Genomic DNA, 13,092 nt, shown 5'->3' on the forward strand with positions numbered 1-13,092 from the left:
CCTCTCCAGGATGTGAAAAGATAACAATGGAAATCCTATTGAGATCCTACTGAGCTTAAAATTGCTTGATGGTACCAGCCGTATGCTTTTTTTTCCTGAGATGGGGTCCTACATTGTTGAAACATGTGGAACATTAGTCAACAGAAGACATTATTACCCAGGTAAGTCTCTTTGTTCCAGTTTTCTAACTAGCACGTCACTCTCAGCTCAGTATTAGGTAAACAATACTTTAAAAACCTACCGTCTGACATTCACTGTGTGAAGCTTAGTAAATATTTCCTTTTGTACTCCAACTTCTCATCACTTCTAACAATACAGCTAGCAAATCGGCTGGTATAAAATGAAGAATGTACACTGTCTATTGTGGCTTTTGTTGTATGTGTCATGTTTAAGAGAAAAGATGACAATATTGTGAAAATATGTGTGTATATATATATATATATATATATATATATATATATATATATATATATACAGAAAAGTTATTATGTGTATTTTATATATATATATATATATATATATATATATAATATTTAAATAAAACAGCAAAACTTATTCTTTATTTTCAAGATCTTCTGACTTGATAAGGTTTCATGTTTTGTAATGTCCTTTCTAAGCCAGTGATTTCATCTCTTTGAACTTACTAAAGCAGGTTATTATCATAATTCATGGCTATTTGTAAGACTTCTTGCCTTGTTTTGAGAAGCATTTTAAGGAATGTATCTTATTTTAGGTATTACAGTATGGACATACAGTATGTCTATTTAAAACAACAACAAAATATATTATTATTATTATTACTATTTTGACACCAAATCAAATTAGTGTTTCTTAAATCTGGTCACAGTGCCACATTTACTGATTTTAAAGTTATGAGATATTATAGCCCAAGATTTTTTTCTTAGACTATTCTTACCATAATGGCAGGTCATTTTCCCTGATTCCTTTTTAATGTTTTTATTTTTTCTATTTTCACACTGATTTGTTTTGTAGCCTTTTAAAGTTTATGAACAGGGTTAGGATGTAACTAAACACAAATATTTGGAACGCATAGTATTTGTATTCAGTCATATTTTCTATAAGAAGTATTTAGAATATAGTTACCTTTTAAAAGTTTAAACTAAATTTAAAAATATATAACATGTTTAAGAGAAACACCATTAACACTTGTTTTATTAGCTAAAATCAGTGTGCAGTGTGTACTCTAAAGAAGAACTCAATTAACATCTTATTTACAAACACTTAAGCCTGGGTAGACTGATAAATCAATGTAGTGAGCCAGTTATTAATCACAGTGTTACTAAGCTCTGCTAAAGCCTGATAAAATCAATGTAGTGAGCCAGTTATTAATCACAGTGTTACTGAGCTCTGCTAAAGACTACGTAGACTGATAAATCAATGTAGTGAGCCAGTTATTAATCTTAGTGTTACTGAGCTCTGCTAAAGCCTGATAAAATCAATGTAGTGAGCCAGTTATTAATCACAGTGTTACTAAGCTCTGCTAAAGACTACGTAGACTGATAAATCAATGTAGTGAGCCAGTTATTAATCACAGTGTTACTAAGCTCTGCTAAAGACTACGTAGACTGATAAATCAATGTAGTGAGCCAGTTATTAATCTTAGTGTTACTGAGCTCTGCTAAAGCCTGATAAAATCAATGTAGTGAGCCAGTTATTAATCACAGTGTTACTAAGCTCTGCTAAAGACTATGTAGACTGATAAATCAATGTAGTGAGCCAGTTATTATTCAGTGTTACTAAGCTCTGCTAAAGACTATGTAGACTGATAAATCAATGTAGTGAGCCAGTTATTAATCACAGTGTTACTGAGCTCTGCTAAAGACTACGTAGACTGATAAATCAATGTAGTGAGCCAGTTATTAATCACAGTGTTACTGAGCTCTGCTAAAGACTATGTAGACTGATAAATCAATGTAGTGAGCCAGTTATTAATCAGTGTTACTAAGCTCTGCTAAAGACTATGTAGACTGATAAATCAATGTAGTGAGCCAGTTATTAATCAGTGTTACTAAGCTCTGCTAAAGACTATGTAGACTGATAAATCAATGTAGTGAGCCAGTTATTAATCACAGTGTTACTGAGCTCTGCTAAAGACTAAGTAGACTGATAAATCAATGTAGTGAGCCAGTTATTAATCAATGTTACTAAGCTCTGCTAAAGACTATGTAGACTGATAAATCAATGTAGTGAGCCAGTTATTAATCAATGTTACTAAGCTCTGCTAAAGACTATGTAGACTGATAAATCAATGTAGTGAGCCAGTTATTAATCAGTGTTACTAAGCTCTGCTAAAGACTATGTAGACTGATAAATCAATGTAGTGAGCCAGTTATTAATCAGTGTTACTAAGCTCTGCTAAAGACTATGTAGACTGATAAATCAATGTAGTGAGCCAGTTATTAACCACAGTGTTACTGAGCTCTGCTAAAGACTATGTAGACTGATAAATCAATGTAGTGAGCCAGTTATTAATCAGTGTACTAAGCTCTGCTAAAGACTATGTAGACTGATAAATCAATGTAGTGAGCCAGTTATTAATCAGTGTTACTAAGCTCTGCTAAAGACTATGTAGACTGATAAATCAATGTAGTGAGCCAGTTATTAATCACAGTGTTACTGAGCTCTGCTAAAGACTAAGTAGACTGATAAATCAATGTAGTGAGCCAGTTATTAATCACAGTGTTACTGAGCTCTGCTAAAGACTATGTAGACTGATAAATCAATGTAGTGAGCCAGTTATTAATCAGTGTTACTAAGCTCTGCTAAAGACTATGTAGACTGATAAATCAATGTAGTGAGCCAGTTATTAATCACAGTGTTACTGAGCTCTGCTAAAGACTATGTAGACTGATAAATCAATGTAGTGAGCCAGTTATTAATCACAGTGTTACTGAGCTCTGCTAAAGACTATGTAGACTGATAAATCAATGTAGTGAGCCAGTTATTAATCAGTGTTACTAAGCTCTGCTAAAGACTATGTAGACTGATAAATCAATGTAGTGAGCCAGTTATTAATCACAGTGTTACTGAGCTCTGCTAAAGACTATGTAGACTGATAAATCAATGTAGTGAGCCAGTTATTAATCACAGTGTTACTGAGCTCTGCTAAAGACTATGTAGACTGATAAATCAATGTAGTGAGCCAGTTATTAATCAGTGTTACTAAGCTCTGCTAAAGACTATGTAGACTGATAAATCAATGTAGTGAGCCAGTTATTAATCACAGTGTTACTGAGCTCTGCTAAAGACTATGTAGACTGATAAATCAATGTAGTGAGCCAGTTATTAATCACAGTGTTACTGAGCTCTGCTAAAGACTATGTAGACTGATAAATCAATGTAGTGAGCCAGTTATTAATCAGTGTTACTAAGCTCTGCTAAAGACTATGTAGACTGATAAATCAATGTAGTGAGCCAGTTATTAATCAGTGTTACTAAGCTCTGCTAAAGACTATGTAGACTGATAAATCAATGTAGTGAGCCAGTTATTAATCACAGTGTTACTGAGCTCTGCTAAAGACTAAGTAGACTGATAAATCAATGTAGTGAGCCAGTTATTAATCACAGTGTTACTGAGCTCTGCTAAAGACTATGTAGACTGATAAATCAATGTAGTGAGCCAGTTATTAATCAGTGTTACTAAGCTCTGCTAAAGACTATGTAGACTGATAAATCAATGTAGTGAGCCAGTTATTAATCACAGTGTTACTGAGCTCTGCTAAAGACTATGTAGACTGATAAATCAATGTAGTGAGCCAGTTATTAATCACAGTGTTACTGAGCTCTGCTAAAGACTATGTAGACTGATAAATCAATGTAGTGAGCCAGTTATTAATCAGTGTTACTAAGCTCTGCTAAAGACTATGTAGACTGATAAATCAATGTAGTGAGCCAGTTATTAATCACAGTGTTACTGAGCTCTGCTAAAGACTATGTAGACTGATAAATCAATGTAGTGAGCCAGTTATTAATCACAGTGTTACTGAGCTCTGCTAAAGACTATGTAGACTGATAAATCAATGTAGTGAGCCAGTTATTAATCAGTGTTACTAAGCTCTGCTAAAGACTATGTAGACTGATAAATCAATGTAGTGAGCCAGTTATTAATCACAGTGTTACTGAGCTCTGCTAAAGACTATGTAGACTGATAAATCAATGTAGTGAGCCAGTTATTAATCACAGTGTTACTGAGCTCTGCTAAAGACTATGTAGACTGATAAATCAATGTAGTGAGCCAGTTATTAATCAGTGTTACTAAGCTCTGCTAAAGACTATGTAGACTGATAAATCAATGTAGTGAGCCAGTTATTAATCACAGTGTTACTGAGCTCTGCTAAAGAATATGTAGACTGATAAATCAATGTAGTGAGCCAGTTATTAATCACAGTGTTACTGAGCTCTGCTAAAGACTAAGTAGACTGATGAAATAATGTGATATGATGATCTCTGTGTTACTGAACTCCTTAGAGAGGTGATTGAACTGAATAGACTCCTTAGGAATGACAGTCGCAAAACTGTTTAAAATGAGATTTTCAAGAAACATATTAACAGAATTACATCTCTATAACTGCCAACCAGTAACAGTGAGGAACAGTGTGAATTAAGTGCATAGTTTTTCCCATGTGCCCTATCAACATGTATTCTGAATGAATTCTGAGTATGTTACTTGTTATGTATTGTAATAGAAAACGTTACTGAATACATTTGGGACAGTGTATTCAGGATTTAGCTGATCACTATTTCAGTGATGCATTCTGCCCAACACTAATGTTTACTCCTATGGTAGTAGGAAGCCAGGACAACTAATTGAAGACATGTACTGGCACGTTATCCTCTATGCTACATAACAGCTTAACTCCCACATGGTTTTAGAGCAGAAAGCCATTGGTCAGAATTGTTTCTTTGATTGAGACTGAACCAATGTTTTAAGCCCCAGATCCGTAACATTCAAAGAATCTATGGAACGTGGCCACAATGACAGTAAGAGTCACAGGGGGTGCAGAGGGTGGGCAATCGCACTGGTGTCCATGCAAACAAGACCCCCCCCCACACACACACACACCCCAGTACTTTATTGGGCCACTCTTGTAGATACTGACCTATCTGAACACTCATCACTCAGAGAAAGATCACAATTCTAACCAAATACAGCAAAACTACAAAAGTGTAAGTTGCCCTCTGTCAAATTACATTAACAAAATATGTTAATATGCCCTGTATAGAGATGAATCTTAAATATGGCATTTTTTGTAAACTTTAGAGCACAAAGTTTTGCAACTGTTTCTCACCGGCTAGCTTACATCACCTGACGCCAATTTATCTTCCATTTATTTGTAGTGAATATTTCATCCATGATAACCATTTTCAAACAGATCATACTGAACCTGCAATATGATATCACTGCTGTTGGAAGAAAACCTTGTATCTTCAAAATGGTAACTTTACAGGAAAAGGAAAAAAAATCGACTTTACTTTTAACGTAAGTCAATGGAACCGGACTCGTTTTCAAGTCATTTTGGGCTGAGTCTTTTTGTCCATTCATCATGAAATTTACACACCATGTAAAGGGCAACAGGCACTTTCAGGTTAGGTCAAAAAAATGAAAAATGTCCAAAAAAGGAGATACAAGCTTTTCTTCTGACAACAGCAATATGTTCATTATTTATCACTTTAATATTTTAATAAGTAGAACATATTCATGTTAATGTCAGATGCTAGTGGGTCAACCATTATTTTCCTAGTTGTGCCACTGCATCTAAAATGATGCCCCCAGATCATGAAGGACTCAGAAGGTGAACACTGAGCTTTAATCCACAGAGTAAATTCATACCGGCTGTGAACAGCACTGAACAGCCACGTTCACGATTCAGCTGAACTGATGTGATCTGCGTTTGTTTAACGCAGCGAACACATTAATGAGAGTGTCTAGTGGAAGCCCACCTGAGAACGTGATGCCCCTCCTCTTGCATGGTGAGGATGTGTAATCTCAGGAGTTATTTCAGTGCCTCAAGTCAAAGCTGATCTGTCCAGACAGCAGCGAGCTTTGGGCAGGAGAGTCAGAGCGGAGCAGCGAGAAGCGAACTTGGCTCTAGGTAAGTCGCAGAGACAGACAGACAGACAGACAGCACCGCGTCCTGCAGCACGGCAGCACGAGCCCCTCACACCAAACCAGCCGTTACCCAGTTCCGCTTCTCACAGACGCGAGCGAGCGATGATTGATCTGAGTCGTGCTTGGCTAGATTTTGCACTCTGTCCGGAGCTGGTGGTGGTTACAGGGGGCTGGCAGTGGTAGAGTGTGGTGGGCGTGCAGGCATGTTTACTGTTCGCAGTGGGTCTCTTTTCTCATGTCCGTGTCGCTGAGCTCTCCGCGTTCTGTCGCTCTCGCCCACACCGTCCTCTACCACTGCTGCCCCTGCCTCACTGTCCACCCGGAGAAACGGGGCGCGTGCTGGAAGTGTTACAGACCCGAAGGTAAGGTCTGGACATGAAGTCATTCAGTTAGCACTTCAGAAAATGTAGGACCCTAGCACTTTGTGGAAATCTTGCAGCAAGCTATTTTTATTCATTGATTGATTTGTTAATGCACTTCATGTGCAGACATGCACTGCACCAGGATGGTGCTGAAGGCTTTAGAGCTTTGTGGAAATCTTGCAAAAAGTCATTTTTGAAAATGCATGAATACATTAATTTAGCAATGCACTGCATGCGCACAGGCTTTGTTAATGTTGCAAAAAAGCCATTTTTGAAAATGAATGAATGAATCAACTCAATAACTTATTTGTTTTAACAATGCACTTCACGCATTCTTTGCACAAGAATGTAAATCTTGCAAAAAACACTTTATATACACTTTTAGATTGATAGATATAGAAATCTATATCTATCTATCTATCTATCTATCTATCTATCTATCTATCTATCTATCTGTCTGTCTGTCTGTCTGTCTGTCTGTCTGTCTGTCCGTCTATAGTTTATTGTTTTAATTTTATTGTTTGTTTATTGGGTTACATTTTCTTTTTTTCATTTAACTTATTTTAATAAAACCTTTGTTTACTTCTCTAATTTCTGTGAATTTTATATATATATATATATATATATATTACTTTTAATTTCATGGTCAGTGATTCCCCTTCGACCTTGGCTGACCTGGTCCACGCTGATGTGCACAGTTTATGTTCATGCTAATGTAAGAACACAGTGAGTGAGTGCAGGGGAGTCCTGTATCGTGTCAGAAGGGCACATTAAGAAGGTACACAGTGTTCTTACCTGAGAGTCAGTGGAGGTACACTGCGGACTACATGACTGGCACTATTTCACTTGTATGGTCCCACTATGTGAACATCTAGACTTGCTAACTGATGCACTAATTGATGCACTAATATAACTGCAGTAAGGTGGCTTTATGGCTTTCTTTAAATCTTGCAATAAGCAATTTTTAACATTTCTTTTATTTATTTATTTGGCAGTTAGCTTCGTGTGCAGACATGCATCACACTAAGTAGGTGCATAAGGCTTTAGAGCTTTGTGTAATGTAATTGATGTGAGTTTTGGTGTGAATTAGATGGTAGTGTTTGTTCTGAGATGAACAAAGGCCTGTAAAGGCATTTCGGTTTCTTGCAAATATATTCAGTCATGCACATATGAGGTATAATAGTTAATAAGTGTTTAACCACCTGCTTTATTTGCAGTCATGTTATGAAGGAAATGAGGAAAGTGTCAAATTGGTTAAACTGCTGTTACCCTTTGTTTGGCACACAGCCTGTGGATTTGTTCAGTATCCCTGTTGCTTAATTGGATGTTCTTTTGTTTTCAGGCTACACAATTTTTTGTCTAGTAAGTCAAGTACTCTTCAAACCGAAGTATAGTGTTCAGCAGAATATTTGTAAGGCATCAAAGCCCTCTGGCATTGGGATTGTGATTCATTTGCCAGCATTATATTAGCAGATATCTTTGATCTTCTAAAACTGTAATTGACCTCTTGATCTTTGAGGGTTAATTCCTCTGGGGTTAAGGGAATAGATCATGATTCTTCAAACTGTTATATAAGGAGAAAGAGGTCAAGGCCTACAGACAGCCCAGGGTTATGTATTAACCTCTAATCCTTTTTAAATCTTTCAAAGTGATGCACTAACTTATGTCAGACTTCCACGAACTCTCTATTTATCTACACTTTTACACTTCACATTACTTTTATACATCGCACTGATAGAGGTAGTTACAGTAAATGGAGGAGGACTGTTAAGAATGTTTCTGCAGTGGCTGCTGCCTTGTGTTGAGTTTGGTTCAATCAATACTATTTCAGTTTTCCTCAATGCCACTTCACAAATGGGGTGATTAATTTAAAAATGTCTAAAACTTATGATATGCTCACCCATTCAAATCCGACGTGAGGATGAGTCCATTTTAATTCCCAGATTCTAAGGTGAAATAGCTCTGTTTATACGAGGATGTGAATTTCTTAATTTAGGATTAACCCAAGGCCATAATCATTGTTCATATATAGGCATACTGTATTTGGCAATGTGACACAAAAGAGCCCACTCTTATGATTGTGAAAGTACTGATATGCCCCATCTACCTCAGTGCTTGACTCGCCAACAAATTAGAGTGGTTTGAGAATGTTGCCAGACCTGGAATTAGTGTTAGGCACTGCAGTGGGATGACCATTAACCACTTTTGTCATTGGCTGTGGGTGTAGCCCTTGCCTAAGGCAGGTATTAGCAGACACGGTTGACCAGACAAAGCCTCATACAGGCAGTCCTATCGCTGACAGCTAGCTGATGATGAGTCTGAGGTCCAGCCTTCATTACTTCTTTTACATCTCAGATTGTGGAACTGCTTCACGCTCCGACAACGTTGCATTGGAGAACTTTGCAGGAATCCTTTACCTGGATTTAAGAATTTAAACTTTAATTGAAGTATTCTGAAGCAAGCCTCATGGCTCCTGGAATATTAGGACTTGTCTTCCCTCATGACAAAGGTAGCCATTATTCGGGGTGTTTTGAACCATGAAGTGCGCTCATCTGCTCCAAGTGGGTATAAGTTAGCACTGTGGTAATTCTTTTTGTCCTTTTGTGTTGTAGAAATCCCTGTAGAAGCTAAAGCTGAAATGGGTCGCAAGGAGGCTGATTATGACTGGAAGAAGAGCACTGACAACATCCAAGATGTGTTCGACTTCATGGAAGTGTTGGGCTCGTAAGTATATTTGAGAATTTTTAAAGCTATACTGTGGAAATTTTAGGGATTTAGGGATCTGGTAAAAATGTTGCAATGGATGGAAGAACATTTTCCAGACTTTTAGAACCTGCGTGTGTGATGTTAATACATATTGTATGATGTGGTCCTTGCGAAATTTAATCCGATGCCTGTGACTTTCAAATTATTGCTTTAGCATTTACTTGGTGACTCACAACTAGCATATATATATATATTTCCGCCCAATGTCTGCTGGGATAGGCTCCAGCACCCCCCGCGACCCTGACGGAGAAGAGGCTTAGAAAATGGATGGATGGATATATATATATATATATATATATATATATATATATATATCCATAGTGCTCATTTAACATAACAATGAGCAACCTTAATTTTTTACTGTTTTGTTTACAAAACAAAAATACTGTAACTCACAAGTGAGCCGACCTAGGCTTTACACTACACTGTTAAAAATAAAGGCACTGTGCAGGTATATTTTTCATTCATCAAGGTACAACGTAATTGTAGCATCAAAGGTACAGCAGTGGTTTTAAGGTCCAATTGTGTACCTTAAGTTTTTCTAAGTGTAAAAGTACATATTTGTACCTTTTGATAACCTAATGCTTTAAGTCAGAATAATAAAATAAAAAAAGTCTGGAGATAAGACGGGGTGTCTGGAGTTAATACAAATATCATTTCAATGGATTATGGTACAATTTCGTACCCTGACTAAAGGTTTTGAGATGTACCCTTGATGAGAGGGGCACTGCCCCAGTGACAGTTTTATACAATTTTTATGAGAGTTTAGTAGTGCTTAGTTTTTCAACAGCAAGAAAATATAGGTCTGGAGCTTAAGGGAGGCTGCCTTAACACCAATACCATAATTTCCTTACATTAATGGTTTTGACTGACAAACATGATAGGATTTGGATGTGGCCTAGATTGGCATGCTTGGTTAAGCAAGGGTAGGTAGCTTACTTATCCAGAAGCTTTGGCTTCAGGCTCACACAGACTTCGAGAGATTAATGTTTCATTCACAAATAGCTTAACAAACTCTTCAATGGAACCACTTAACATTCTAGCTAGGATTGCTAACAGCTCCTCTGTTGTAATGACTTAGCAAACCTAGTGATATTGAGAACTGTTATAAAGTAGTTTGATGGTAGGGAAGTATGATCATACAAGACTTATGTAAGTCATTGATAACTTTGAAACAGGAAATACCAAAAAAGTGAACATCACAACATTATTCAGACTACTATAAATCAGAAAGATTAGCAATAAACAGCTAGCCTAAATGTTTATATCTTCAGTAAGTATCTTGCTGTCCAAGGCCAAGGCTCTCATTGGCTGGGTCAAAGATTCAAATCCAGTGGCCAATTATGTGTTACCTGTGTTCTGTGGCTCAGGTTGTATTAGGCACAGCAAGACCAGGGTTGACGTCACAGCACACTGGGATCATAGACACTTGACTAGACAGAGGATTCAGGGTAACAGCCAGGTGTTTATCGTTTATGTTAGCTGGATATGAAGTAGGTCTACTAAGCTGTGTCTGTGATTTTCCTAAAGTGTTTAAGAGCTGAGACCTAATATTTTTTAGAAGTCTCTTTAAAATGAACATGAACAAGCTTCATTCTAAGGACTGCACATCAGTTATTAATTATTCCAAGGGGTTGTGAGAAACAGCAGGTGTTTTAACACCCTATTCTTAGAAATCTGAGAGACATGGGAGGCTGTGATAAAGCTGTTCACTCTTAAAATGCATGTGTATCGCCGAGTCTTTCTTATATCACTGCTGTCATTACAAATGGACGGGTGAAAATGGTCCACAATTACTTAGAATAAAATCCTTGTTCAATTAACATACATTCTAGGTAAGAATGTTTTTATGTTTGTTATGATGGCGCAATGTGGGTCTGGTGCAATTAAGTATGATCGTTGTCATGGACAACCAAATATTTCTTTGCTTTTTCTGAAACTAAAGAGGTTTTTGTAGTATGTAAATACTGTTTCAAAATACTGTTCACACCCCCATATATGTAAACTAAACTGTCAAAATAGCCAATTTTAAGCTTATTTTTTTGTGTTTTTTTTTTCATTTGTCATGAAAAAAACTAAACGTTTACAGTGATATGCACAAATCTGTTTTGGTGATTTTCTAAGTGAAAATGAGTTAACACCCCTTTATAAGTTTACCTCTTTTGGAATAAGGCTCAATAAAGGGCAGCCAGTCAGAACAGAGCTCATTTACATATATTAGTCTTAAAGGCACAGTAACAAAAACAGCCTGTTTAATGAGGGCTAAAGAGAAATGGCCATGTAAAAGTGAATTATTTAAGATCTAAGAGACAAAAATAATATAGAGTAAAAATGTAGGGTATGGATCCTTTAAGGTGTGTTGCTGGAGAAACTAAATAGATTTTCAACTGTAAAGTGGACAGTGTGCCCTCCTTAGCTGGTTAGGGGGTCTGGGAGTTGGGTAAGGCATGGTTAATGCTATGCTAGATACTAGGGCAGCCTGAGTGTGTTAATCTCTCTAGCAGACAAGAATAAGTTTCACTTCCAGAACACCTAACTGGATGAAGAGAGCTTTGCGATAATCTATAGCAACTCTGCATTAGTAGCCACAAACAGCATTGTTTCCACAGTTGTTTTTCATTGTTATTTTTACCTTTTTTCCAATAGAAGTTAATTGAAGGACAGAACTGCGCTGATATATTTAAGTCATTCTTTAAGTAAATTCAGTTAAGTAAATTTAATACAGATGGCCCAATACCACTTTATCTTTTTCAATACTGATACTGATATTAAATGTTTTGGCCAATACAGACAGTGATCCAAAGCTTTAAAGTGAGCAAATTTTCATTGAAGCACTTCACTTAATATGAGCATCTAAAAGTAGGCCATCACACTCTAAGCAATCAAACAAATGAGTTTAATTAAGGAGCCCATATTACAGGGAAACCGTGTTTCCTTCAGTTTTTTAAATTAAAGGAAATATGTAAATATTGTTATTTAGAATTGTTAAAGTTGCAGTATGTGTCATTCATATATGAAAAAAGCCCATTTTTAATTCACTGTTTCTGTGGTGTCACAAGAACCAACTCTCAAATGTAACTATTCAGCCAATAGCAGTATAGCTCCACCCATGCACTTTGACGTTATAGAGATTGTTTCAGCTCTGACTGATGTTTGAAAGAGAAACAATGCAGGGCAACCAATCAGAACAGAGGGATCTGTTTTAAAGGAAAAGTAACAAAAACAACCTGTTTATTTCTAACTGTGAAGAGTGATCATGTAAAAATGAATTGAGTCCATGCTTCATAGATAAAACCACACAAATGACTTAGGTGGAAAAATAAAATACAACAAATGTAGGATATGGACCCTGTAACAGCTGAATGTAATTTGAAACCCTTATAATAAAAGAAGCTGAACAAGTTTTTTTGTCTACTGAAAGTCGACCCATTCTTCCACAAATCTGGGTTATAAACTATAAACAGATGGTGTCTCTTCAGTGGTCTGCTCTGTAAAAATTATTTTTATAAACTAATACAGTGTCCAATATTTTTGCCATTTTTCAACAGTAAATTGTAAGCAATGGAGCAATGTATGCAATCATAAACACATTATCTGTTCATTTGAGGGGAGTTTTTACAAAAAAAGAAGAAAATAAATATTTGCAATATATATTTGCAATTACTGAATAATTTTCCTTATGATTTGATCATGAACATTCAGATGGAAAAAAACTAAATATACCCTGGATAATAAAAGGTTAAAGCACATTCAAGAAAATATATTAGTGTTTTCAGTGTTTTATAATGTGGCGTCATTGGTGTTGGTCCATTGCTTCAGTGTGCAATGTCCAAA

At 36.4% G+C, this 13,092-nt stretch overlaps 1 protein-coding gene across 4 annotated transcripts in view; it reads left to right on the top strand.

Moving 5' to 3' along the window:
* The window catches only part of LOC108425536 (calcium/calmodulin-dependent protein kinase type 1D-like), a 23,005-nt gene continuing 9,913 nt past the window's right edge, over window positions 1–13,092 (top strand). Inside the window, exons 1-2 of one of the 4 annotated variants that reach the window (XM_037541015.1) lie at window positions 1–161; window positions 9,105–9,216. In XM_037541015.1, coding sequence (XP_037396912.1) covers window positions 83–161; window positions 9,105–9,216 — 191 coding nt within the window. In that variant the 5' untranslated portion in view covers window positions 1–82. Of the gene's footprint in view, window positions 162–5,989; window positions 6,114–6,203; window positions 6,493–8,735; window positions 9,002–9,104; window positions 9,217–13,092 lie in introns of those variants that run through there. The other 3 variants (XM_017694234.2, XM_017694232.2, XM_017694233.2) reach the window with 3 other exon arrangements.

This window comes from Pygocentrus nattereri, chromosome 9 (genome assembly GCF_015220715.1).
Source record: "Pygocentrus nattereri isolate fPygNat1 chromosome 9, fPygNat1.pri, whole genome shotgun sequence".
NCBI lineage: Eukaryota > Metazoa > Chordata > Actinopteri > Characiformes > Serrasalmidae > Pygocentrus > Pygocentrus nattereri.